Source organism: Camelus dromedarius, chromosome 3 (assembly GCF_036321535.1).
Source record: "Camelus dromedarius isolate mCamDro1 chromosome 3, mCamDro1.pat, whole genome shotgun sequence".
Classification (NCBI taxonomy): domain Eukaryota; kingdom Metazoa; phylum Chordata; class Mammalia; order Artiodactyla; family Camelidae; genus Camelus; species Camelus dromedarius.
The window spans coordinates 55,500,911-55,526,126 of NC_087438.1; the positions used below are offsets into that span (position 1 = coordinate 55,500,911).

A 25,216-nucleotide genomic window follows, 5' to 3' on the forward strand; every position below is an offset into this window, starting at 1 on the left:
GTTAGGACTCTATTTTATAGGCTCTGGGGAACCACTGAAAGTTTTCAGTTTGGATATGGCATATTGCAGACAGCACACATATTTTCATGGTCAAGGGACCTGAAGATCAAAGTCTCCTTCATTCAGTCATTTAAGAGCTGAGCAGCCGTTGCCATAAGTAACATGCCTCAGAACATTAATTTTTTAGGGGGAAGGGGTGGTTTCAGAGACTGGAGGTAAGTGTGTGTGTTTGAAGGTGGGCCAGAAGGAGAATGGTAGCAATCTCCACTGGAGTTTCATAGACTCTTTGTGTATGTGAAGCTATGTATCATATGAAGAGGGGAAAAAAATCCATAGATGGGAGATAATAATGAAGCCTTAGTAAAATGCATTATAAACCAGCAAAATGATTTTTTAAATATTGAGATTTAAGTGTTTAATGGTCAGAGACTTAAGTTTGCCAGTAGTTTAACCAACACTATAATTTCATTTCGACATTGAGAGCACCCAGGAACGCCAACACTCGTCTGCTCTCAGGTCGGAGCTACTGCTGCCAAGCTCCTTTAGTTCTGTCAGAGGAGAAGAAGTGTGGCTTTCTGTGGAGCCACTTTTTACAATAACAGGGCTTGTGTAAAGATTCCCCATTTTCTAGATGCAGTGAACCTAATGAGAACTTGAAATTCATCCCACAACCCTGCCAGTCAGTATTTCAGCTGTAGTAAGTTAATTGGCAATAGTTTTGTCTTGTCTTTTCTTGTCTTTTTTTGTTGTTGTTGTTGTTGTTGTTCTTTTCTTGTCTTTGCTTTTCTGGACCTTACCTTTCCTTTTTTTTTTTTTTTTTTTTAATTTCTTGGAAATGGTGAAAGACATATTGTTATGACAAAGAGACTGATGACAGTATTAAAAACTGAGAATTCTGGATGTGGAATCTCAAAAAAATACTCCCCAGTCAATATCAAATTCATACTCTTCTGCCTGGATTTGAAAGCTTGCAAATTGATTTAACATATCTATGTCTCTTTCTTCCTTCTCTTCCTTCCTTGCTGCTCATACTTATCCATTCTTATTTCCTGCATCTTTTTCTCCCATGAACCCTCCTCCAGCCAGGCCACACAGGTGCTCATTACCCTTTGAAAATTTGCCGTTCTTTTCCAACCCTATTGAAGTTCTTCCTCACAGCTAAATTGAGTATGTGTAACGTAGTAAACGTAGTATGAATTGATTTCTTTTCTTTAAAAATGAGATGCAAAACTTGAAAGTGAAAACTTTGTCACCCTTAAAAATATGTCAGGTTATAAATAATATAGACATTTTAGAAATCCCATATTTGACTTCCTGTAGGTGCAATTCAGATCCCTTCTCTTGTATATAGTACAGCTTTGCTTGTTTAGAGACACAGAATCATTGTTCAAGGCCTCCAGTGTCAGAGCAGAAATAAAGTATCCAGCACTGAGACCAAATGGAATGAGAGGACCAAATATCAGTACAAGTTCAGGATAGATGTGGGATGGACTGAAATTTGAGGAATGCTTGAGATGAGCAATTTAATATGTAGGTACCAGATGTTGGAGTAGTGCCTCATTCTCCTGGTTTCTGGTCTTGCAGGGTGAAGAGGATAGGATAGGATAGAATGTTTTCCCTTTTAAAAGCCTATATGCTTTTTATCAAAACTTCATGCTAAAGGAATATATGAATTAATCCAGTCTATTACAGTCCAATATGCTATTGCATATATGTAATAAACTGAAGGGGAAACTATTTCTCCTGTTGCAAACACAAACCAAAAAAGATACATTCTGTTTAACCAGTAATTAAGCTTTGTGGTAACCCCTTTTTCTTATGGCAGTGTTGCAGACAGCTTTACCTTAATTGTTAAGAGAAAGGAATAAAAATGGTGCAGTGAATGATTTCACTGACCTGAAACACTTGGTTATACAAAACTTAAGTTATTTGTGGTATATACATAATAGTAGCCACCAAGAAGTTTAAAGTGTAGGAATGATCTTAATGAAATATCAGATTAAGTTTGCCCACATATACAGATAATTATCAAGTAAATATTTGCCAGCAAGTAAGTACAAATAATTCATGAACCTGTTCTATAAGCTTGAAGAAATTCTAGATGTGTGTCCTTTTAGGTATCCCAGTCACCCCTTCATAGAAAATGTTCACTTTTGGCAAATAGAAACATTCCTGCAGCAAGACTAGCAATTCTTCCTGGCATCAGGCAATCACAATCATCCAGAGTTCACAACTAGACACAGAACTACTTGAAAATTTAGCACAGGGCACCATCTTTAAGAGTAGACAGAACTCACTGGATTCTTATAGCCTCTTCATAAAATGGTGGGGGCTATCTCTAAAATATTTTAGCTAATTTGTGTATCTTAAATGTCTTTCATTTCACTCGTGAGGGCTTATATGCTGTGTTCATCATGCTTGTTTTCATGACTTGTTTTCACCAGTAGATACACATTTTGTCATTCGGTATACTGATTAGTAAATCATCAGGTATTGATTGAGATGCAAATAACAAAAGTACGTCTGGTAGCCCCCTGAAGAATATAGACTTTATTTTTAGAATCCCAACAAATGACTCCTGGTCTGTGATTCTTGAGTAGGTGTGACACATGGGTTAGAGCTCACTCTTACTAGCACACACATTTAATCACATTGCATTTTAAAGTAAATTCTAGATGTTGCAACAAATAGTTTAAAAATCCTATTAGGTGCCAATGTGTAAGTCATTATTTGAAGTTTTGAAATGAATGGCAGAACTTTAACTTTCTGTTTTGAAAGTTCACCTTATATTTTAATTTAAACTTCACATTCTTCCTTCATAGATATCGGACATGTCATTAGGTGCAAGCTTTCTCCATTTTACAAGTCTATCTGCAGGTGAAACATCCTCTAACTCTGACATTTTTGCTAGTTTTGTTCATAGACAAGACTGTACTTTGTTGATTGCTTAAATGATTCAGTAAACCCTAGGTGAGAGCTGACTGGGTAAGAAATCAGGCAACCAGAACTTTTAGTCACCTCATAGCTTAATAAAAATAGGGAAATCATTCAGCTGGGATATATTCAGAGAACCACCATTTTTAATTTACCTTTCTGTACTCCTAATACATTTTTAGGGTTAACAAAATAATGTACAAGAAATCTAGTGGAACAGAAGAGTCTTAATAACTTAAACAGCTTTGGAAAGTAAAATATGCTTTGATGGACATTCAGTTAATGTTTTATCAAGAAATAATTTACCCACCAGGCAGAAATATTTTTAATTGTCATAATGATAAAATATAACAGCAAAAGCTGTGTGATTTGGGTAAGTTACTTAACCTCTCTAAAGCCCGGGTCTTCTCGTAAACAAAATGAAGTTATTAATAGTAAGTACTACACAAAGTTAAAGGTTAATAAGATAATATTTATAAACCCATAGCAAAGGGTCCAGTGTATGCTTTCTCAAAAATAATAGTTATTTTAAGGGAGAACAAATCAAAAGAAGCATTTCAAGAGAGTGGTCAATAGTGCCTTAATGATGCCAGGTCACTCAGAGCCTGGACTACACAGAATGAGAACTCAAAATACAGACTTTTCTTCTAGAATGCGGCATGTGTGTGCCTGAAAAACCACTCATTCTGCAAAATAGCACCCTCAGATTAATAGAGCTTATGGGAAAAGAGTTGAGGTTTGGGCAGACCACTTAAAATCTCTGTAGCTTTACATTGTTATTGTTAGTTCTCTAGTTACAGTCCTAAAAAAAAAATGTTAACTCCGTTAAATCTCTAACAACATACGCACCACGCATCACAGACAGCTAACCCTTTGCGTCATCACGGTTCCTCTCAAATGGAGATGGGAGTTATTAAACACATTTGATTCCAGAAATTTCATCAGAATTAAACATCTGGTTCAAGATATAGGGAGAAATGTCTTCACAGCACCTTCAGCTATGTTGCAGCTTCTTCAGTATATTGCAGCTTCAGCAGAGAGCTCATCTTTTCAAAAGTATATAGGGTTCTTCACGCCACTAAAACTACCCTATTTGTGCTAAAGGAATGGACTTGTTGAGGATTTTTAGCCACTCATCTCCACTTTTTTAAGGCCTTTATATGTAGCTAAGGCTTTCTCTCTAATTGAGATGAAAGCTTGCCTCTGATCACTTTAAAATATTAACATGCTGAAAAAAAATCGTAAGAACCAAAAAGATATCCAGAGTCCAAATTATATTGACATTGTTCATGATTTACCAATAGCAAAGGAGTTCTTTTCTTTTATAGAGACATGTCATAGCAGAATATATTGTGTATTGGATGATAGAACGAATATTCTGAACTCCCCTAAAACTCTTTGCAACTAAGGTGTTTCTAGAGAATAAAGAAATATAAATCAAGCATGTTTCTGTTGTTGCTTCTGTTTCATGTGTATCAGACGTTTTGGTGGTAATTTAATGGTTTAGCCACGTTAGAGACATCTGTTTGTATTTTCTTAGATTTTTCTTGTCCTTATTCCCCACAGTTGGCTGAAAGTTTGTGAAAATTATCTCTGGATCACTAGCAGAACTCCCCATTTCTGCTAACAATTACTGGTTTAGTATCAGTTTGTTTCGTTATTTTTATAGCAGTTTCCTCCCCACCAAACACCTTTTAGAGATGCCTCTGCTTCACTTCTGTCTCTACATTTGAGAAGATTGTTGCTCAAGATAGGCAAAGACCATTTTGATCAAGTTGTTCCACGTGTACAATATACTTTAGGATTTATATTGGTATTAAAGTATTACATACTATCTAACTGGCTCACTTCACCAAGTCTGAATAAATTTAAAAAATAGTTTTGCTCTTTTTTAAATGATGTCACTTTATATCAGTGCTAAAGCAACAAGTTGATACTATACTCAAAAATTATATGCATAATTTTCCTGGGTCACATTTTTATGTCATTTTATTTTAGCTACTTTAAGAAGAGATGACTCTATTATTTCAAGTCCGGATGTCACTGATATTGTGCCAAGTAGAAAGAGGAGGCAGTGGATGCAAAAAAATTGTGGGACAGAACCTAAAATGGCTTCTCAGGAGCATTAGCTTCAAGAAAAGGAAAAGTAAGTCATTTTATTCTTTGCCAAATAGTAAGATGGCATTAAAAAATCTAATACATAATCTTAAAATTATATTTTTATTTCTGAATTTACTTAAGGCTATTTATCATAAAATGTTTAAATCCATATATTTTCTCTGGTAGTTGGTTAATTCCTATTAATATTTAAAGCAGAAGTGCTAAAAATATGAGCACAATTTTTTTTTATATTTTAGGGATTAATTAGAAATGACATATAGAAAACTAAAAATATCAAAATCCAGCTTGTGTTCAGTAAAATATTTCAATCTAATTTACTGCCTTAAAGAGACTGATAGCACTCAACTTAGCCACTTGGTTTGGTTATGTTTGGTATTTTTTCAAGTAAAATGTCTCTTTCTAGTCATCGATTTGTTTCTATTAAATTTTGGAGTTATATACTCTATTTTCACTGGTTTTCATTTTTTGGTTCAAATTACCCTTCAGTCTCCATCCCAATTTAGTTGTGAGTTGAAAAAAGTTGGGATAATTAACATTTCAGTACAGCAAAACAATCTGCATTTATAAAGAGCATTATCAATTGAGTCCGAAATGAATGTACAAATCATTTGTACTTTTGGATACATATTTATATTTATATTTATATTTATATTTAATAGACATACATCATAAGTATTTCTTTTTCTCTAAACTTTTCATTAGTTTAGTAAATGGTAATTGAACTATAGCCTTGTGACAGATGATATTACACACCACTGGTTTTCAAAGTGTGGAATTAGGATGCTGGGGGTTCCCAAGGCTCTTTGTGGTGATCCACAAGGTCATTGCTTCTTCAGTTCCATAACTGTGTGAAGCTAGAATTTCTTTACATGTTTCAATAAAAATAACTTGTCATATCTGTTTGAATGCAGAAGCTAATGAGAATCTGTTTTCATTCAAGCCTGCCATCAAACAGATGTGCAAAAAACACTGCCCTCATAAGATTTTTAGTTTGGGAGATATAAGGATTTCTATAAAGAATATGCTATTCATGTTATTATATATGGGATTTATTACTCTTTTTAAGTTCATTTATGTATGTATTAAAATTCTCAGTTTTAATTTTGAATATGGCAAATATAGCCCACATGAACAAAAGCTTTTGATATCATCAAGAACTTCCAAAAGCGTAAAGGGGTCCTGAAAGCAAAAAGTTTTAAGATTCTTTTGAAGACAATGAGGATGCCAAGATAGGCACAACTCATGCCTTCCGAAACTAACAGTGTGACAAGAGGGAGTTTTCGAGTTTCTTGTGTAATAATAAGCATTGAACAGTTAATAGTGGAATTGTTTTTGTCTATTTATCATTGGGCTTTTATCCTCTCCACAATTGGCCTTATGTACTTATACTTGAAAATGCTGCCCGTATATTACACTGTGTCCCTTACGTCTTCAGACAATACATACATGTGCAAATCCAGTGTGTGCTAAACTCTTACTAGTTTATGTTTATCACTTGAATTTATTCCTTAGCTCATAACCCTCTGGCTTCATAGAGTTCAAGGTATTGTATTATTTCTTTCAAATATTGAACCAAAAATATTTCCAATTTGCAAACATTAGACTACCAAAACTATTTCTATAGATTAATATGAGAAAAAATAAAATTATAAGAAGCTTGAAATATTCAGAAAACTGTATTCAGTCAATCTGTAAGCAGATGAGTAATGAGTATCAGTTATGTGCCAGGTTTAATATTGGATGTTCAAGATTCAGGAGAATAGAAAATAGACATAACTCTTGTCCTCAGGGAATTTTTGGTCCAGGGTCTGGAGGAAGGGATGGAATTTGTTGGTTTTAAGTTGGAAAGCTCATCTTAGGTCTTTTCATTCTATGTGTGAAGTAAATATAAGGGTTTGAGGTTGCTAGCATTTTCTGAACATGCTATATTGCTTAAATAGGTTTCTTAAATCCATGGTACAGAGATGAAAGAAGTTTTGATCCAAATCAAGATAAAATATTTTATTTAGGCTCTTTAATAAAGGCAATGTGTTTGTTTCTACTAGCACATATGCAGGTCATATTGTGCTCCTTTTCTTCTCCATGTTCGGATGATCATGTCAATATTTATTTTGTATATTTTCACTATTTCAAAAGTTGACATAAACAATTTCACTGTTCTTGAATTGTATGGTAATTATATCATTGTGGACTTAGGCTCATCTGTTTCTAAGTAGAAATGAAAAGCATATGTTAGATATCAGGAAGCATTTTAGAGAATAACGAAAATTTGGTTAAGTGTTTATCAGTCAGATGCTGAATGGTTGATACCCACTTTACAATTTCTCTTCCTTTGCCCAAATAAAACAAAAAGATGAATTCTATGTTTTGTTCATATTTTATTTTGTATACTTTTGAGATTTTTTTCCACTTTAAATATAGCCTACTGAAATTTTATGGCTCATAAAATTCCAAGTACTAGTTCTACTTTCCCAGTTCTTTTCATTAAAAAAAATTTACAAAGCTTTTACAAGACAAAAACAAGCCCTTAACTGTAAAGAAAACTTAGAAAAAGGCCTTAGAAGTTGATGACGAGTAATGATCAAATATGAACAATTAATACTTATTTTATGTTTTCAATTTAAACTACTACCTATTTCCTGCCTTTCTAATCACCTTTTTTCTCTGATAACTTCTCATCAACAACACGTACAGCAGTTAGGTTGATACACTTAGCTGTAGCCTCCCAAACAAATGCAGATGTGGTTAGTTTGCCATTTAGGGGTGAAAAAAGATAATGGCCCCTAACCCTAAACTTGAGAGTTCCCTTGGCTAATTTTGAACAAATTCTGTGACCTCTAGTTTCTTCAGACATCCCCAGTGGGCATCTTCCATAATTTTTCTTTGTTTCACTTCTCTTGGCTTCTCCAGCTGCGTATCTCAGGAAAAAAATGAAGGGGGAAAGTGATGATCTTAGATATTTATGGTTCAGTTTTTCTGTTTCGTCTATCGGACTTTGTGCAAGCCATTTACCTTTCTGAGATTTAATTTTCTCTTCTGTAAAAAATGAAAGGAGTGAACTAGATTATCTGTAAAATCTCTCCCAATATCTAAAATTCTATTACACTTTTAACTATTCGCCACTTTCAAAACATGGATATAATTTAGTAATAAATTGCACACTTATTAGTTATTGTCAGTTAAAATTCATTAAGCAGATAAAATATGGCTGTATGTTTTCTGGTGAGAAAAGTATGCATCTTTTAAATTTAGGTTTTTATAAGCATTTCAGAAGGTAAAATTTTTAGGATGTTTCTAAATATCATGGATTATTTTATACTCTTTAAAAGACTTAATACTGATCTATACTAATCTATACATACACCAATCTATAGTAATACTAATCTATAAAACAAAATCATGGAAAATTTTAAATTTACTCATTTATTTTGATACTATGTCACTGGTATAGTGACAAGGTGTAGGAGAAGAGAGCGATACAAAGATAAGTAAGAATTATGATAAATGTTTTATATGTGATCTTTCATTTAAATCTGACACAAACTCTACAAGGTAGATATTCAATTTCCCTTCTTACAGATGAAAAACCACCAAGTTTATAGTTATTTTTTCAGAGCAGCACAGCCAGTGTTTTATTTCAAAGCCTGTGCTTGATCCATTGCCTCAAGGGGCTTATAATCTATTGAGAAACAGAGATGTACACAAATAATTTTGTGATTGCAAGAATGAAATGAGGGAACACTAGCCTTAAGGTTCTTAATTGGAATCTTTGGAATTATGTTAATTAAAAAATGTGTGGTAAGTGGGAATAGTTTCAGGGTATTTATTTGAATCTGAAGTCCACTTTTGATACATGTTAGAGAGGTATGTTTGGAGCTCATTGGTGGAATCTCCAGTCCCATCCCAGTAGCATGCCAATATTAGAGGTCAGAATGTGTTCTTTGTACATCACGTTTAATTTGTGTTCATGGGAAAAAGTATAATAATGTAGTTCCTTCTGAGTTAACAAGATGGCGTTATCAAATAGTAGTTGTAATTTAGCTGCACATGATAAAAGTTACGTTATTTTTCAGCTGAAAGAAGTAAATCAATTAAATAAATAAATAAATAATAAATAAGTAAATAAACTTTCAAAGTTTCTAGACAAATTATGCATATCAAATATAAAAGAAAATAAAGTTATTTTAACCAATTAAAGTAATAAATAGTTTTCACCAGAAAATGTGTCTGAAAGCTATGGAAATGTTTACCATATTCTGTAAGATATTGTTAAGGTGTTTTATGTCATATTAAAGGTGGAAAAGTGAAGTCAAGCCCCATATATTTGCTTTTGATAATAAGTATGCCTAAAATTCCAGGCATTAAGATTAAACAAAATAGTGAGACCACATAGTGATGACCCAAGTTAGTCCAGTTTCTTTATTCTGACCCTTTCGTAGCTGCTTCCTATGTTCATCTGCAGTAGAAAGACAACAAGTTTTCCCTCAGACAGATGTAAAGAACCAGGCAAAGCAAAGGTGCCTTCCCGGAGTGTCTGGGCTCTAAGACACCATTTAATGAGTAGATAACAACATGATCGTGAACCACTGGGTATCTTTCATACAGCAAAATTTAGCACATGATTTAGATTCTGTAAATAAGTGTAAAAGCTATAATACAGACACTTTCTCAACAGATTGTCAGATGTTATTTGGCAATCTGCTTTATGAAGTAAAATTCCATCTTTATATGAAAACAATTATTCTTTAGCCATGTAAGAAAATTAAGAAAATATTAACAAAAAAAAAGGAAGCTAAAAAGTGCATTTGTCATAGTCACAGTGTTTATAATTAACTATTCCAGTATGTTTTTTGGAAGTTCTAAAAAACTGTGTTAGCCCTAATGTCTTAAAAATAGTTTATAACTCTAGACAAATGTAATTTTCTAAGTCTCTGGGAAATAATGATACCACCTTAAGTGCAAACTACTTACTTTGGAAATACTGACCTAATTCTGTTAAATAATGTAAAAATGATATGCTGTATAAAGGTACACAAAGTTTACATAACTTATCCAAGGTCATATAGCTAGTGAATGATTGTAGATAGTTTTTTGGTGGATTAATGAATGACATATTCACCATTGTTCATAAAAGAGAATAAGAGACTGTCTTTGTGAGAATAAGTTATTTCAACTTGCCAAATATAGCCACAAAACCAGTTTAATTATTATTACTTTGTTATTACTGTTATTATCTTATCAAATTAAACTATTCATTCACATTAACCAATTATTACTGGGTATGAAGCTGTTTAACTACATGGTGTTTCCTTCCAGTTTACTAAAGAAGGTACTACTTGCTTATAAACCTATACTGCCTGGTAAAAGTACATGAAATATTTGGATAGTTATCTCCTTAAGTGTATGGTCTAAGGACATTGAATAGAAGGCACTCTCAGATGACCATTATCAAGCGTTTTCAAAATTCTGAATACGTAAAGAATTTTGTATGTAAGCAAAGATATTCTATCATATTCATTTTCCCTGCGTCCTTAGCCATGTTTAACTAGAAAAGACTAACCTAGAATAATGTATTGTATGGTTTTTATATATTTCTCTTAGTGGTGAAAAGATTGCACATAAAGTTTTGAGTTTATAGTCACATTACCATGGCATATTAACCATTATGTCCCATTAAATTTAGGTGGGAAGCCTGACTTCGTATTTGTTTTCAATTCTAAGCATATGCTGGATTTCAAATGTTTTTGTCAGTCCTTCAGTGGTACTTCCTCTGTATCTCCTGCAATAGTCTCTCAATAGAATTTGCATTCATTGTATGACTACCACATGATTCCACATTGTCTAAGGTAATACGTAGTAGATACTGTTGTTTATTGAGAACAAAATAATCCTGACTGTGACTTTTCCGCAGTCATTCATTCATGTATCGTTCTTTTAACAGGTGTTTACGTGTTGAGCAAACTAGAAACAGTCCCTGATGCATAAAGTTTAGTTTACCACGTAGAAGACAAGCATTACTCATGATTACATAGATACGAGGAGTGCAATAGTGGAGTAGAGGGCAGAGATGTAGGCAGAGGAAGCAGCCTGTGAGCATGCGCCTAGGTGACTGTGTGAGTGTGATGGGAGTGGAGGGAGCCAGGAAGCGGGGGAGTACCAGGAGGCTGAGGGCTGCTCAGAGGCCAGTCCCAGCCAGGCTGTGTGGTCCCCGTTAAAAATGCAGCCTTTTCTCATGTGTATGATAGCATTTCTATTTCTCACATCACAGAGAACTTTCCTTCTGTTTTTCTTCCCTTTTGATATTTTTTTAACTCTTCCTAAGGGTTATCAAAATATTAGATTGACTAGAAGTTTCTAATATTTTAGCCATGTTGTGTCTTCTTAGATATAATCATTTAAAATTATCTAAAGCTATTGTACTTAGTTTCTTTTTCATTTCTAACTCTGCTTTCAAACTGCTTAATGTACAGTTTTGGATTCCCAATAATAAAACTTTCATTCTTTTGCAACACAGGAAACAAGAAAATTGAAAACACACTTAAACATATGTAGAGTGCTCACAGGAATAATAGCTTAAATTGGCATGTGTTAGCAGTCCTGAGGTGCAGAAGTATACTGACATTTTGCCTCTTTTTGGTAAATAAAAATGTTCTTTTCAGAAATATTTTTAGATCTTTGATGATTTCTCGCTTTTTTTAGTAAGACTCTGAAATCCTTGAATCTGGTATATATTGATAAATACTCATTAAAAAATTTAGTGTGACTAATCCACACAATATGATTATGCTTGGGGAACTCTCATCCTGTTCTGTCAACCAGCATCAACATTAAGAGCTATTACTCAACATAACCATATGCTGTACATTCCTTGCTATTTACTATCTTACATCACTTAACATTATGATTTGCAGAGTTGTTTGGTATGTCCTTTTAATTCCTTATATTAAACAAAATGAACCAGCTGACAAAGATGACAGAAACTGTGAAATTACTTTCATACATGTATACTTTATTAATATCATCAGGTTAAATCCTGAGTGTAAGCAAGAACATTGTAAAATTACTTTCTATAAATATACAATGGCACAATGTGTATCCAGATTAAATAGCACTATATTTGGGCTTTATTAGGCACATGGCTTAAATTTTTAATACTTCATCGTGTGACAAAGAAACCAAGGCAGCATTTTCATTTCAATTTTTTTTTAATTTAAGAGCTCTTATTAATTCTTTCCACATCCTAAAAAAGCTAATATAATCGAAGTCTATTAATACCATTTTGTTGGTATGACATGAAGTCACTGTGGCTAGGTTTAGACCAGTTGGATTATTTTAACAAAATGGTTAATCCAATCATTATTTATTTATTTGTCAAAATTGAGTCACTGTCCCACTCTTATTAAAATTAGCAACCAGTTAATGATGTCAACCAATTAAAAAAATGCTCAATTTAAATGATTTAATTAATACTTTAATGCTTGTCACATATTCAAATGTTTCCACTTGTTTCTCCCCACCTGGAAATTCTACTTTACCTTTTTATAGCTGTTCTGTTCCTCATTTCTCTTTCTCAAAAGCAAACTACTTTTCATTAATAAAGGTAAGTATTGAAAAGTATTGAAACTAGTATCTGAACAAGGGACCTATAAATGAAACCTTTGTTTCAGAATCAGGGCTCCAGATCCCAGGAGAGATGGCGAAGAAGAGAGCCAAACCAAAGTTATAACCAATCAGGATTATGCCTGGGACCAAGACAAGGAGCCAGACACAGGGCTATACCATACAGCCCTAGGTACCAAAACCGGGGTGTGAAGTTCTTATTAGAGCAGGAACAAGGGTTATCACAAACCCAAAGCAACTCTAACTTAATTTTGAGCTCCTCTTTAAATGACCCTTAGCTAGAAAAAGCATTAGTTTCTGTGGTCAGAATTGCTGCTAAATATATAGGTAGTAACAAAATGCCTCTAGCTCTGAGATTTGGATAGGTGGGAGGAAGAGAGCTCAGATGTTTCTTGAAGTTAAATGATACTGAGTTCAGAATCTATTCTTTGTGGTATCATTTACAGACTTCATTCTGTGAAATTACATGCAGATCTTCATAGGCACCATACAAAGGCTTCCACATTAAACTAAGTTTAGAAATTGCTGTGTACCGTAGCCCCGACAATCCCTTATGTGCCAACGCCCAAAACTTGGAGATTTACATATTAAAGGCTCTGAAAAAAAATCCATAGTAAATAATTCATTTTACTTGTTTAATCATTTTCGGAAGTACTTAAGTATAGCACCCTCATGCAGTCTGCCTCCTTCCCTCCCAAAAAACGGCTGGTGACAGTCTGAAAGATAGCATTCTTTAGGGCCCTAGTTTGGGATATGAAATCTCAAAATTCTCAAGCATCAGTGATTTTAAATACATAAGAACCTTTCAACCATAATTCTAAAGTTTTAGGCATTAAATGTACCTCAAGAACAAAATTTTAGTTTGTATATAAGACCTTCCTCCCCTCAATCCTATTACTCAGAAAACCTCCTACTTGTCTGAATAATGGTCTTTCTGTGCACAGAGGGTCATTTTCTAAGAGAATTCTAGTGATTGGAACACATTGGTTACACCTCTAAAAGGAGGAGTTCAACATCATCTCAGCTGCAGGATAAAACCATTAAAATAGTTTGGGCCAAAAGTACAAAAAAATACTTGTCTAGTCTTTAGACACTTTTATATAGTCTTTGTTTCTAGAGTCTAGCAAGTAAAAATATATAGATTCACATATCTCATGTGAAGCACACAGACATGATTTAGTCTTCTTTGCGATGGATGTCTTCTTAAAACAGAGTTCTAACACATTGTTTTAAACAACGTTAAAAATATTAAGTTATAACTTTTCACAGATGTTGCTTCTTAAACTGTAGTGAGGAAGTTTTAACTCTGTGTTCTGAATCAGCTTTTAAGTGGTCTCATTAAGTAGTTGTGTAGCTGCAATATTTTAGGTGAGCAGTAGGTAGTCCATCAGTGTGCATGTGCGTGCATGCCCGCATGCACACGCACATACACACATCTCATGTTAAGTTCATGATTTGATTAGCCAAGGTTACACAATCTTATTATAGTCCATATGGCTACATGGAACAGGGAAAGATGTAGTGTATGGTAGCACAGTATTTCCTCACCTCCTTGGCATGGAGGGGTACCCACAGCCACCACTGATGGTTTGTTTAAGGTATGGTCTTCCTCAACTCAGAAAAGCTCAGTTCTTTCCTTTTTGTACTAGAAGCTTATAGCATCATCCTGGATGAAATTGCACAATACATGCATTTTTGTTTAGAGGAATAATTACACACATCCTGCTCTCCTGGCTCTGAACCAAAGTTATGTCTAGCAAAGCTTTTCAGGGTCCTGGAGAGTCCACTTCCCCCATAGTAACCCAAGTGCAATCAAAGAGGTCTTAAATGAAATACTAAGATTCTTCTTATGATGAAGTGTTGAAAGTTATTTGCCTTCTGATATACTTCTTCCTTTTATCTATTACCAATGTTATACATTATAAAAAACTAAATAAAACCTAAGAGTTAGGAAGGAAAGAACCCAGTATTAATTAATTAATTAACTTGATTACTTAATTTTTTAGAATAGTTTTAGGTTTACAGCAAAATTGAGCGGAAATTACAGAGAGTACCTATGTACCTTTGTCGCCACATGTGCACAACCTCCCCAACTGTCAGCATCCCTCCCCAAAATGATACCTTTGTTACTTAAGTGGGTGAACCTATAGCGACACAGTATTATCACCCAAAGTTCGTATTTTGCCTTAGGATTCATCCTTAGTGTTGTTGTACATTCTATGCATTTGGACATATATGTATAATGACAAGTATCCACCATTGTACCATTATACAAAATAGTTTCACTACCCTAAAAATCCTCTGTGCTTCACCAATTTATCCTCCCTCCCCTTAACCTCTGGCAGCCACTAATCTTTGAACTATATATCCATGCTTTTTCTTTTTGTTGAGTGTCATATAGTTGGAATCATAGAGTATAGAGAATTTTCAGATTGGCTTCTTTCCCTTAATGATATACATTTAAGTTTCCTACATGTCATTTGATGGCTTGATAGCTCATTTCTTTCTAGTGCTGAATAGTAATCCATTGTCTGGACATACCACAGTATACCCATTTATCTACTGAAGGAATTCATTTATTTTTCAATCAAAATCCGTTTATTTGTTTCCCAATTATAAAAGCACTGCATGCTTATCCCAGAAAAATCAGAAAGCACACAGATACAAAGTGATAGCCAGGAAATGCATGATCCCACCCTTGTGAAGACAACCACCATTAACACTGTGGTGCTCTGTACATTTGCAGATCGCTTCTTCTTCGACACTTCATGTGCAAAGCAAGGCTCATACTATTTATGATGTAGCATGCTACTTTTAAATTTAAATATAATAAGCATTTTTCTACTTTAATGGATACATAGCTTCAACATCATTTTATATTTATAGTATTCCATGGTATAAATATATCAATTTTTTAAACCAATTCCTCTACTGTACAGTTAGGCCTTATCCACATTTGTATTATTACAAAGAATGTTGTACATAAGTTTGCACATATGACTGATTATTTCCTTATTATGAATTCCCAAAAGTGGAATTACTAGATCAGAGGGCATATGTACTTATTAGTCCTTTGTTGTTTTGCCAGAATTCCTCCAGAAGGCTGTAACAATTTGTACTCCCACAAGTAATGTTGGCCTTTTGTTCTTTTGTTTTCTGATTCATTTTGATCATTGCTAGATCAATCAATTATTTAATCAATTAAGTTATCTCACTGTTTAATTTTTATATTTAGCCATCAGAGATATATTTTTCCTGATATTTATTGATTATTGGCATTTCACTTTTTATTACCTATCCATAACTTCAGCTGAGTTTTCAATGGAGGTTTTTGTCCCCTATTGCTTTATAAGAGCTCCTTATATCTAAAATACTAATCTTTGTTTTACCCAGGTTGTCATTTGCCTTTTAAACTTTGTTAATGATATTTTATATTTATGTGAGTTACTAGTTAGTTAAATTCATCCATTGGTAATAATGGTAATATGTAACATTCATTGAATACTTATGTCCTAGACACTGTGCTAAGCCTTTAAATGCCCTTTATATATATCTCACTTAACTATACCCATTTTATAGTTTAGGAAACTCACACCTATAGAGATTAGATAACTTGTCCAAAGACAAGTACTACATCTGTGATTTTGAATCCAGGACCATCTTATTCCAAAGACCATCCTTTTTAGCTACTTTATTATACTGCTTCAATAATAACTACTATTTAATATGATTACTGTGTGCCAGGGGTTGTGTTAAGCCCTTAAATTGCATTAATTCATTTAATTCTTACAACAACTCAGTGAATTAGGGCTCTGTTTATATCAGTATTTATTAAGAGATGAGTAAATGTGAGATTCAGTGACTTTCAACTACTTGTTCAAAATTTCTACAGTAACCCAGTAGAGACAGAACTACAGTTCTGTGAGTACAAAGACTGGGTTAATAATACCTCCTGCCTCCCTTGAACATGGATACGAGGGCCAGGTGAGATAAAAGTGTGTGAAAGCAGTCTCTAAGTAGGATGCTTTAGGAGTATGATATAATGTTATTTTTCCTGGCACTATTTTCCCTAGGTTTTTGGCTAACTCTTGGAAATCTATTCCCAGAAAGGAAATTATGTTTATGGAATTTTTAAATCTGGAGTGTTTCCTTTCCTCATAATTCTTATGGAAATGAGGATTACCCACACCCTTCTATGTGTTAACTCAGCAAATCTTCTTTCCTTCCATTTATCAGTAAGATAATATTGAAGGAAAATGACACAGTTAGAAGACCAGGTTTTAAAATTAGTTGATGGTAATAAATATTTACATATATTTGCATTTTATATACGCATTTGTATTCTATCATTGTATATTTCACTTTAATTTCTAACTCATTTAAACATTCACTCATTTTTTTACAGTTTATTCATTTGCATCTGCCAATTTACAACACGGTAGTTGACTATACTATTTTTTTGAACAAAGACCTGCTTTCATATTTATACCTTGATTCTTAAAAATACCTAACAATTTATTGAGCTTTTTATACCTCAACATGTTTGAAACGTGTCTATATGTGTGTGTGTGTATGTGTGTGTGTATGTTCAAATATTTAATTCTTTAAGGTTTTTGGTAACTGAACTTTAAACTTCTTTAGTGTCAAATTAGGGACATAAAATGTATGTGCAGTTGCTGTGTATTTACTTTGGTCATCATTAGCAAACCTCATTTTTCACACAACTTTAATTTTATCATAATGTTTATCTTAGTTGCAAAAGTAAACACAGTGGTGGTTTTAAAAAGGGATAGGTTTTTATTAGCTTCACTGTGTGTTTACCTAACTGTTCAGGCTGCGACTCTCACTTTCCTTGCTGCATGTTTTGATTAATGGCCCCCTGGACTTGTTCCAGAATATACTGATTATGGTCAGTGCATTTCAAAGATGATTTATTAATTGTGTTTGCAACTCAAAATAATTAAGTAAAGATTGATCATACGCATTATTATAAGTTTGCCAATAAAATCAGCAGTTACATTTTAAGATAAATGTTGCCTGAGTTGATTTTTTGGTTATACAAAAAGGACAAAAAATTAATATTAAAAAAAACATATTCAGTATCAAATACAGCTTTATGGCCTTTTAAAGCATGATTATTAAATGTATCAGAAGCTTAGTTTTATAAGTATATGTATTTTAAATTCTATTTTTTTGTAATTTCAAAATAATTGTTTAATTTGACACAACATTGTAAAATGATTATAAATCAATAAAAAATGTTAAAACACACACACACACATGCACAAATAATGTGTTTAAATGGAGATTACATAGATGTTTAAATAAAGTATTTCCATGTTTGTAACTCACCCTGGGAATAACCTTTACTACACAATTCCCTCAGGCTATTACATGCATTAGATTTCAAATTACTGACAGACTTGTATTTCTGTTTTTTAAATGTTTTAATAGGGAGCTGTTATAATCTTTCTACGTTTTAGGTAAAGGGAACATATCACATATTTCATAGATATTATGTTTCAATCACTTGAGAGACTTTCTTACATAAAATTTCTCTTAATTTGGCTTGGTAATCATTATTGTTTCAAACATTTTAAGTACTCTACCAACATAGAATAATGTATAAATATTCACTATACCTGGTCAAAGGGGTTATTAATCAGAGGAAATGACTCCCTGCTCACAATTTATAGTTCAATATTGAAAGAAATATAGGTACTTTTTTTTCATTATTTGTCACACTATATTCAAAATTTACATTTTAACAGTGAAATTCTTTAACTTAAATCATCTACTATGATATATTACTAGATGTTAAGTATTTATTTTGTGTTAAAACATCATGAAATGAAATAAAATGTTTTATCAAAATAGGACTGAAAGCTGTTTCATGTTCTAAGCTTGTGTGAAAGTATAAGCTACTTATGTCAAAACAAGATATAAACCCACATATAACTGACATCTTCGCAAATAAAGAAATCAAACGGGAGAATAAACAAGAAATGAACAAACAAAAATCCTAAATAAATAAATAAATAATATATAACTATTCATAAGTATTATTCAAGGATTTTGCTAGGTTTTTGGTAAATCATTACTAAAGGACAAAGAATGCAAACATGCTTTATTTAAACATCATTAATAAAAGAGTTTTCAGAAAAATTTTAGTATGTATACTCTACTTGAAAATTTTTTACAATAATTTTGTTTCTAAATAATTCCTTAAATTATAATTTATCAATACATTGAATAAAGCAGGATTTTCATTACCAGCATTATTGAGTGCTATCTTCTGCATACACCACTTATAGAAATAGAGAATAAAGATTGTCTCTTCAACAATCTTTGTGTATGAAATAAAACAATGAAGGAAGATTAATCAGTAGCACACACTTATCTTTTCCTTTTTGGCCACATTATATTTCTTGAAAAGCTATCTTTAATATGTATATGACTAAAATGTACCTAACTCCATAATAGGTAGAAAACTTTGAAATTTCAGAGAAGGGAGAGTTGATATTCCATTTGGAGAAGATGTGATAAGATCAGAGAAGACTGGCTAGAAGAAGGTAATGTTTAAGTTTAGATTTGTAAAGGAAATGAGGGTTTCTAGAAGCATAAACTGAAGAAAGATAATGCAGAGACTGGACCCAGGCACCTGACTACACCTTCTTTCTTTTAGTAATAGAACCCCTTCCAGCACCTCGTGCATCCCACAGTTTTAACAAGGCATGATGCTGCCAGCCTAGAGGCCATGTTTCTCAGCCTCATTTACAGTGAGTTATTGTCATGTGACAAAGTCTGGGCCAGTAGGATATGAATGAGCATGATATGTACAGTTTGGGGATCTTGCCCATAAAATTATTGGGCATACATTCCCCTATGTCTTTCTCCCTTCTTAGCCCATCTTCTACCAAGCATTTAAGGAAAACATCCTAGGAGGTGGCAGAGTAGAAAAGAGAAAGAATCATCGTCTGGACAATCTGATGAGACAGGGCAGCATGTCCACCAAGGACTACCCAGCTACCTCTAGACTATTATGTGAAAGAGAAATAAATGTCTAGTTTGACGGAGCCACAGTGATTTTTGGAGCTCTTTGTTACAGAAATGAAATAATCTCCTAACTAAGAAGAGCTTTCCTGTCAACAGAACAGAGCGTATAAGTAAATGTTCGGAGGAAGAGCCTGGAAGATAGGAGACCAGTGACCATATCATGAGATGTGTAGAAATGTAAATAAAACTGGCAAGGTAGATGGAACTCAGGACTTAAGTGCTAAGCTGATTTATTTGGACTTCTTTTATGAATGCAACAAGGAACTGTTAAACACTTTGAGCCAACGAATAGCATAATGAACAGTGCTTTAGGAAAATCTCTCTGGAAACCATATATCTGATGGAGGGAATGTTTATAGATTGGCATTGAAACTGGGTGGATATTACAGTAGTCCAAGAAGAGTTATCTGAAGAAGAACAGTGATTATAAGTGTGAGTGTGATTGAAAAAAAAGGAAGGGTTGGATTGAGTAACACTTAAGGTTGCTGTCCTCTTACTACCAAAGAACTGGGAAGCCTCATAAGTTATTAAAAGCTGTTTGTTAAACATTGTCTTTATAAAAGTAAGTCATCTGTCTTGCTTTAGAAGTCAGCCTACCACAAAAGCTGGGTAAACAAAACTTGGTGGTCGTGGGCATCGACTTCCCAAAAGACTGGGAAAGTGTCCTCTGTCAGGCTGGCGTATTTATACACACAAGTATACAGATATATACTCTGTTAATTTTATATTATTGTACTTCATCTATTCAATTTTTTAAACTTAATTTAGCATTTGGAAAGTATTTTAATCAGTAAGCTATGTCCAAATCACATTTTAAGAAAGATTGTCATTCTGGAAGGAGTGCTATAGCCTCTGAAAGCCTTCCTTGATGCAGGCGGAGTTCTTGTTAGGTCCAAACACAGGAAATATTCCTTTTGGACATATATTTGCATTTCTGTCTAAAGTTAAGAGATTTTTCTCACCTGGAGGTACGTGATATTCTACTTATGGACTACAGAGAAAATCAGCTTTCTCACTGTCATAATCTGTTACGGATATGATGCTGATTTTAAAAAGTGTTTTGCCTAGGGCCGAAATATAAGACTTTGTAGAAATTTCCAGACTATGGGGGTAAAATAGGAATTCTATTCACAAATGAATTCGGCAAACTAATAAAGTTATGAAATAATGATATAAAACCAAACGGACATCTATATCCCTATTTCAAGGAAACCATGAAAATAATATTTTTTTATTTATGGAAGTTTATTTTTGGTTAAGCAATAAATGGCACCATATAAAGCATAGAAACTTAAAGAATATACATCATCTGTTCTTCACTACTATGTGTGCAAATAAGACAAATGAAAATCTCAGTATTCTTACTGAATAATAAGATGGTCTTTAATGTCTAAAGTATGCTTTTGGAATCTTCCATATAAACTGTTAAGAGCATACACCAGGAACTTCTAAAGAGGAAAATAACCCAGTGTAGGAAAGAAAATTGAGCACTACAGATTATCATTAGACATAGCTACAGCCCTCTGCCTTTTATTTCCCCTTTAATGTAATAATGGAATACATACTGTGTGCCAAGCACTGTGCTTGATGCTGCGGCTACATCACCAAACAAGATAGACCAGGCACTTCCCCTCTGGGAGGTAGAAACCAGTCAATGCATAGTGATATACAGTGTGATCATGACGCCATATGATATGAAAGGTTCAGATGCACTTGGAATGTCTAACAGAAATGAATACTAGAGGTATGCACAAAAGAAACAAAGTAAAAATTATTACCTATTTTTTGTTAACCCTGGATAGACACACAGATAAGTGACTTGCAAATGAGAAAATACATTACATTTAATAGAGTTAAAAAATTAACCTCCAAAATTGGGAATTAATGTAAATCAACAGTTACAAAAAAGAAAATATTCTATAACAAGCATGATACCTGGCACATAGTAGGTACTGTATAATCATTAAGTAAATGAAGTAATAAACAGATCATATCTATAATGAGGTAAAGGAAATATTAAGTAGATCTCACATGGTCAAATCTTCCCCTTCTTGGTAAATGGTTCTATCATCTACACAGTAACAAATGCCTGAAATTAAGAGTCATCCTTAACTCCTCCCTTCCCTCATCCCCACACCCAGGCCAACTGCTCATCTAATACTTCCTGCCTTTTAAAATAGCTCTTAGACCCTAATCACTTGTTGCCTGCTTCTCCTGCCAGTGAAACCACAATCATAGTTTACCTAAGCACTGCAACCTGCTCCTTTTTGGTTTCCCCATTTCACTTCTCCAACCTCTGATCCATTCTCCATGTAGTAAACTTTGGAAAACAGAAATTAGATTATATCTTTATAGTTCTCCCCATCTCTCCCAACTTCCTATACTTTCCCTAAAATATTCCAGTGACTTCCCACTGTACTTCGAATCTGAATCACCACTGTGCTCTGAATGACCTTACCCCTGCCTCTTGAAACTGATTGTGTGATTTATTCGTTTGCTTAAGAAAGATTTGGGGGGCATAGGCACATACAGTCAATTCTCACCACAGCAGTTACATTCTATAAAGTCACTGTGAATGTGGAATTAACAAATACTGACTCGTTGTCCCTAGGGGAAATAAGGAGTTAGATTTCTGGAGCCTTTCGTCACATTTTTCTCAACCAGTCAATACATAACCTGGTGTTATGTATGTTTCTGTTTAAAGACACTGTGTTTGATACATATTGTTGATTCATTAACATTGAACTCATGCCCAATAGCACTATAATTCATACCTGAACGAAGCTTATCAAACACACTTATTTTCTCCTGTAAGGTACATCATAGCCTTCTTGTTCTTGGGAACATTAGGCAGCACATTAGTTCTATACTTGGAGGCCATTTAAAAAAGCAAAATCACCAATAAAAAGTACAAAAATGAAAAAAAAAAAGGCACTAAATACACTGCAAAAAGGACACTTCTTTAAAGTGTGAGAGATGAAACTGGAAGGCACAACATTGTACCACCTTGGTTGGGCACATGCACTTAATGGACTCTTTTTTTTTTTTTTTTTTTTGCTGCTCTGTGCATGTGCATGTCTGAAGGTGACTGAGAAAACACCTTAAGTATTGATTTGGGAGTTGGAAATAAACTTTAGCAAGTAGATGAATTTGAAAATACAGAATTCACAAATAATGAGGATTGACTGTAGTTAGTATTTAAAGCCATGGAATCAGAGAAAATTCTAAATAAATGATACCCAAGGTTGAGCCCTAGGATTATTGCTTCAGGATTTGGGGGTTAGGTTCTACATACATCACCAATGAGAGGCCAAGCTCTATTACACAGGAGGAAAATGAGGTGATTATGATTTAATAGAAACTAAAATTATGTTTCAAGAAGGAGGGTCAACTCTCAAACACTGCTGAGAAATCAATAAGGACAGAGATGCTGCTGTAAGACGCTAGTATCTGTGAATTCTATGTTTCTATCATATGTTGTTTGAACTCTTTGTACATACTCTGTATTACACAGGGTGTAGAAATACCTTCTATCATTTTCTATAATACTTTTATAAACAATGATAATATTTATCAGTGAGCCAGTAGAAAGTCCCATATTTAAAATAGGGCTGTTTGGAGGAGACAGGTTTTCTAATACAAAATTTATTCAGCAAATAATTTGAAGGCCTCATATTTGCCAGGCACTGTCTTAAGTGTTACAACAGCAAACAAACAAATTTTTGACTAAGAACTGAAGTCTTAGTCAAAAAAGAGAGATCTTGATCTCATCACAAATTTCAATTCCTTTTCAGAGTCCTGTAGCATGTATCTTTGGAAGTTTAGAAAAACATGTTTAAAAAAAAAAGGAAGTATTTTTGGAAGGAGGCAAAAATAAGAGGAAGGAGGAGAAAAAGAAGAAAAGAAGAAAGGGAGGGAGGGAGGGAGGGAAGGAAAGAGTCTCAGTATTGTGATATCCAAAGGTTAAAAGTTTATTTTTCTGGTTGTCTGGTGGGGTCTTATGAATATTTGCCAAATCCTCCTTGGGAGGTTTACTATTAATTATTTTTCATGATTTAAACTTGCTATTGTATTTTGAAAAATCACCTCCTAACTTTAATCTGAAGATTATCCAAGTCAGTGGTGTTTGATAATATGTCATCTACAACTCATCTCAGAATTTGGGCCCACAATGATCAAGTACGAGGCACTGTACCATTCCTTGTTCTCAAGAAGCTAGCAGCTAAATCGGATATGTAAAAAGAGAATTTCTATATAATGTAATAACTTTGAAAATACAAATATGCACAGGCTGCATAGAGGAAAGCAGAAGGGATTTTATTTAGCTCTTTATAATCATCTGCTGACTCAAATGCATTCCTGGATTGTATTTCAGAGACGCTCTCGTAGCTTGTCTTTTCAGTGAACCCAACTGAAATTTTCTTTTTGTTAAAGTCTGCTGAAAGCTTGAAAACTGATTTCTCTTGGCAATTATATTGTATTACTTAATTTTCTACTGTCTTTAGCATTTTTCTTTAAACCTTCTTTGTAATTGTTGTAATTCTATTCTGTATTTCAAATAATTTATAATAATAGGATATCCAATCCAGTGACTCATTCAGTCTGAATTTTAGGGATATCGTAGATCACTAATTTACTCTAGAATCTTACATTTATTACTTATTACACTCCTATTTGGATTCCAAGCAATAAAGGGAGCATTAATGTGGATCATCTAAAGTAGCAGACAACAATTCTTTTCTTCCTGTTTCCTTGTCATTTCATTCACTTGTTTCAGATAATTATTGTGTTAGTATTAGAATGGAATTTATTGATTATCTAATCCAAAATATATGGCCATGTAACCTTTACATAAATATTTTGTGGGGCAGAAGTCTTACCACTTTAATTGAAAGCTCATTTCACACAGTGATGTCCACCCTTTAACTCTAGTTCTGTCTCTGTGTCATATCAGATAAAGTCGCTCCGATAGAGTGGATTTGTGTTATAAGTGCAAACAACTTACGCACTTTCACCACACACTTCATCCCCCTCTTTCACTATGAAAAGGGGCAGAGGAGAGAGAGGGAAAAAAGAACAATTTAAAGAGTGATGGGCATTCTACTCAAACACGCCCAGGAGTGAATATCAAGTAGGAAACATACCTCCTTTCCCCGAGTTCCTAGTATTCTTCCATGAGATGAACAGCACATTTAAATAAACTTTTTCCAAACAACTGGACACTAAACATAAGGTAACTATATTTTCTACTGCTCGATGGAAAACAAATAACCATTTATCAAAATAGGAGGAAAACCCCAAGATGCTTCACCAATTGAAATTAGTACATCATGATGGAGTATAATATATTTCTAAGGATTTTTAAGGATAATTTGATTTTCACATCAAGGCCTACCATCAGAACCCAACCCCTAAACAAAATATCTCTCCATTTAATTTGGAGACCATTTCATCCTCTGAGTTTTCACTTCTTCAGGCTAGAAGA

General features: G+C 33.6%; 1 protein-coding gene across 3 annotated transcripts in view; it reads left to right on the forward strand.

The window, feature by feature from the left end:
* The window catches only part of XRCC4 (X-ray repair cross complementing 4), a 245,624-nt gene that overhangs the window by 136,309 nt on the left and 84,099 nt on the right, over positions 1 to 25,216 (forward strand). The window contains exon 7 of one of the 3 annotated variants that reach the window (XM_031447654.2): positions 4,933 to 5,080. The exons of the other annotated variants lie outside the window; for them this stretch is intronic. Coding sequence (XP_031303514.2) covers positions 4,933 to 5,063 — 131 coding nt within the window. The 3' untranslated portion in view covers positions 5,064 to 5,080. The remainder of the gene's footprint in view (positions 1 to 4,932; positions 5,081 to 25,216) is intronic. 3 annotated transcript variants of the gene reach the window in all.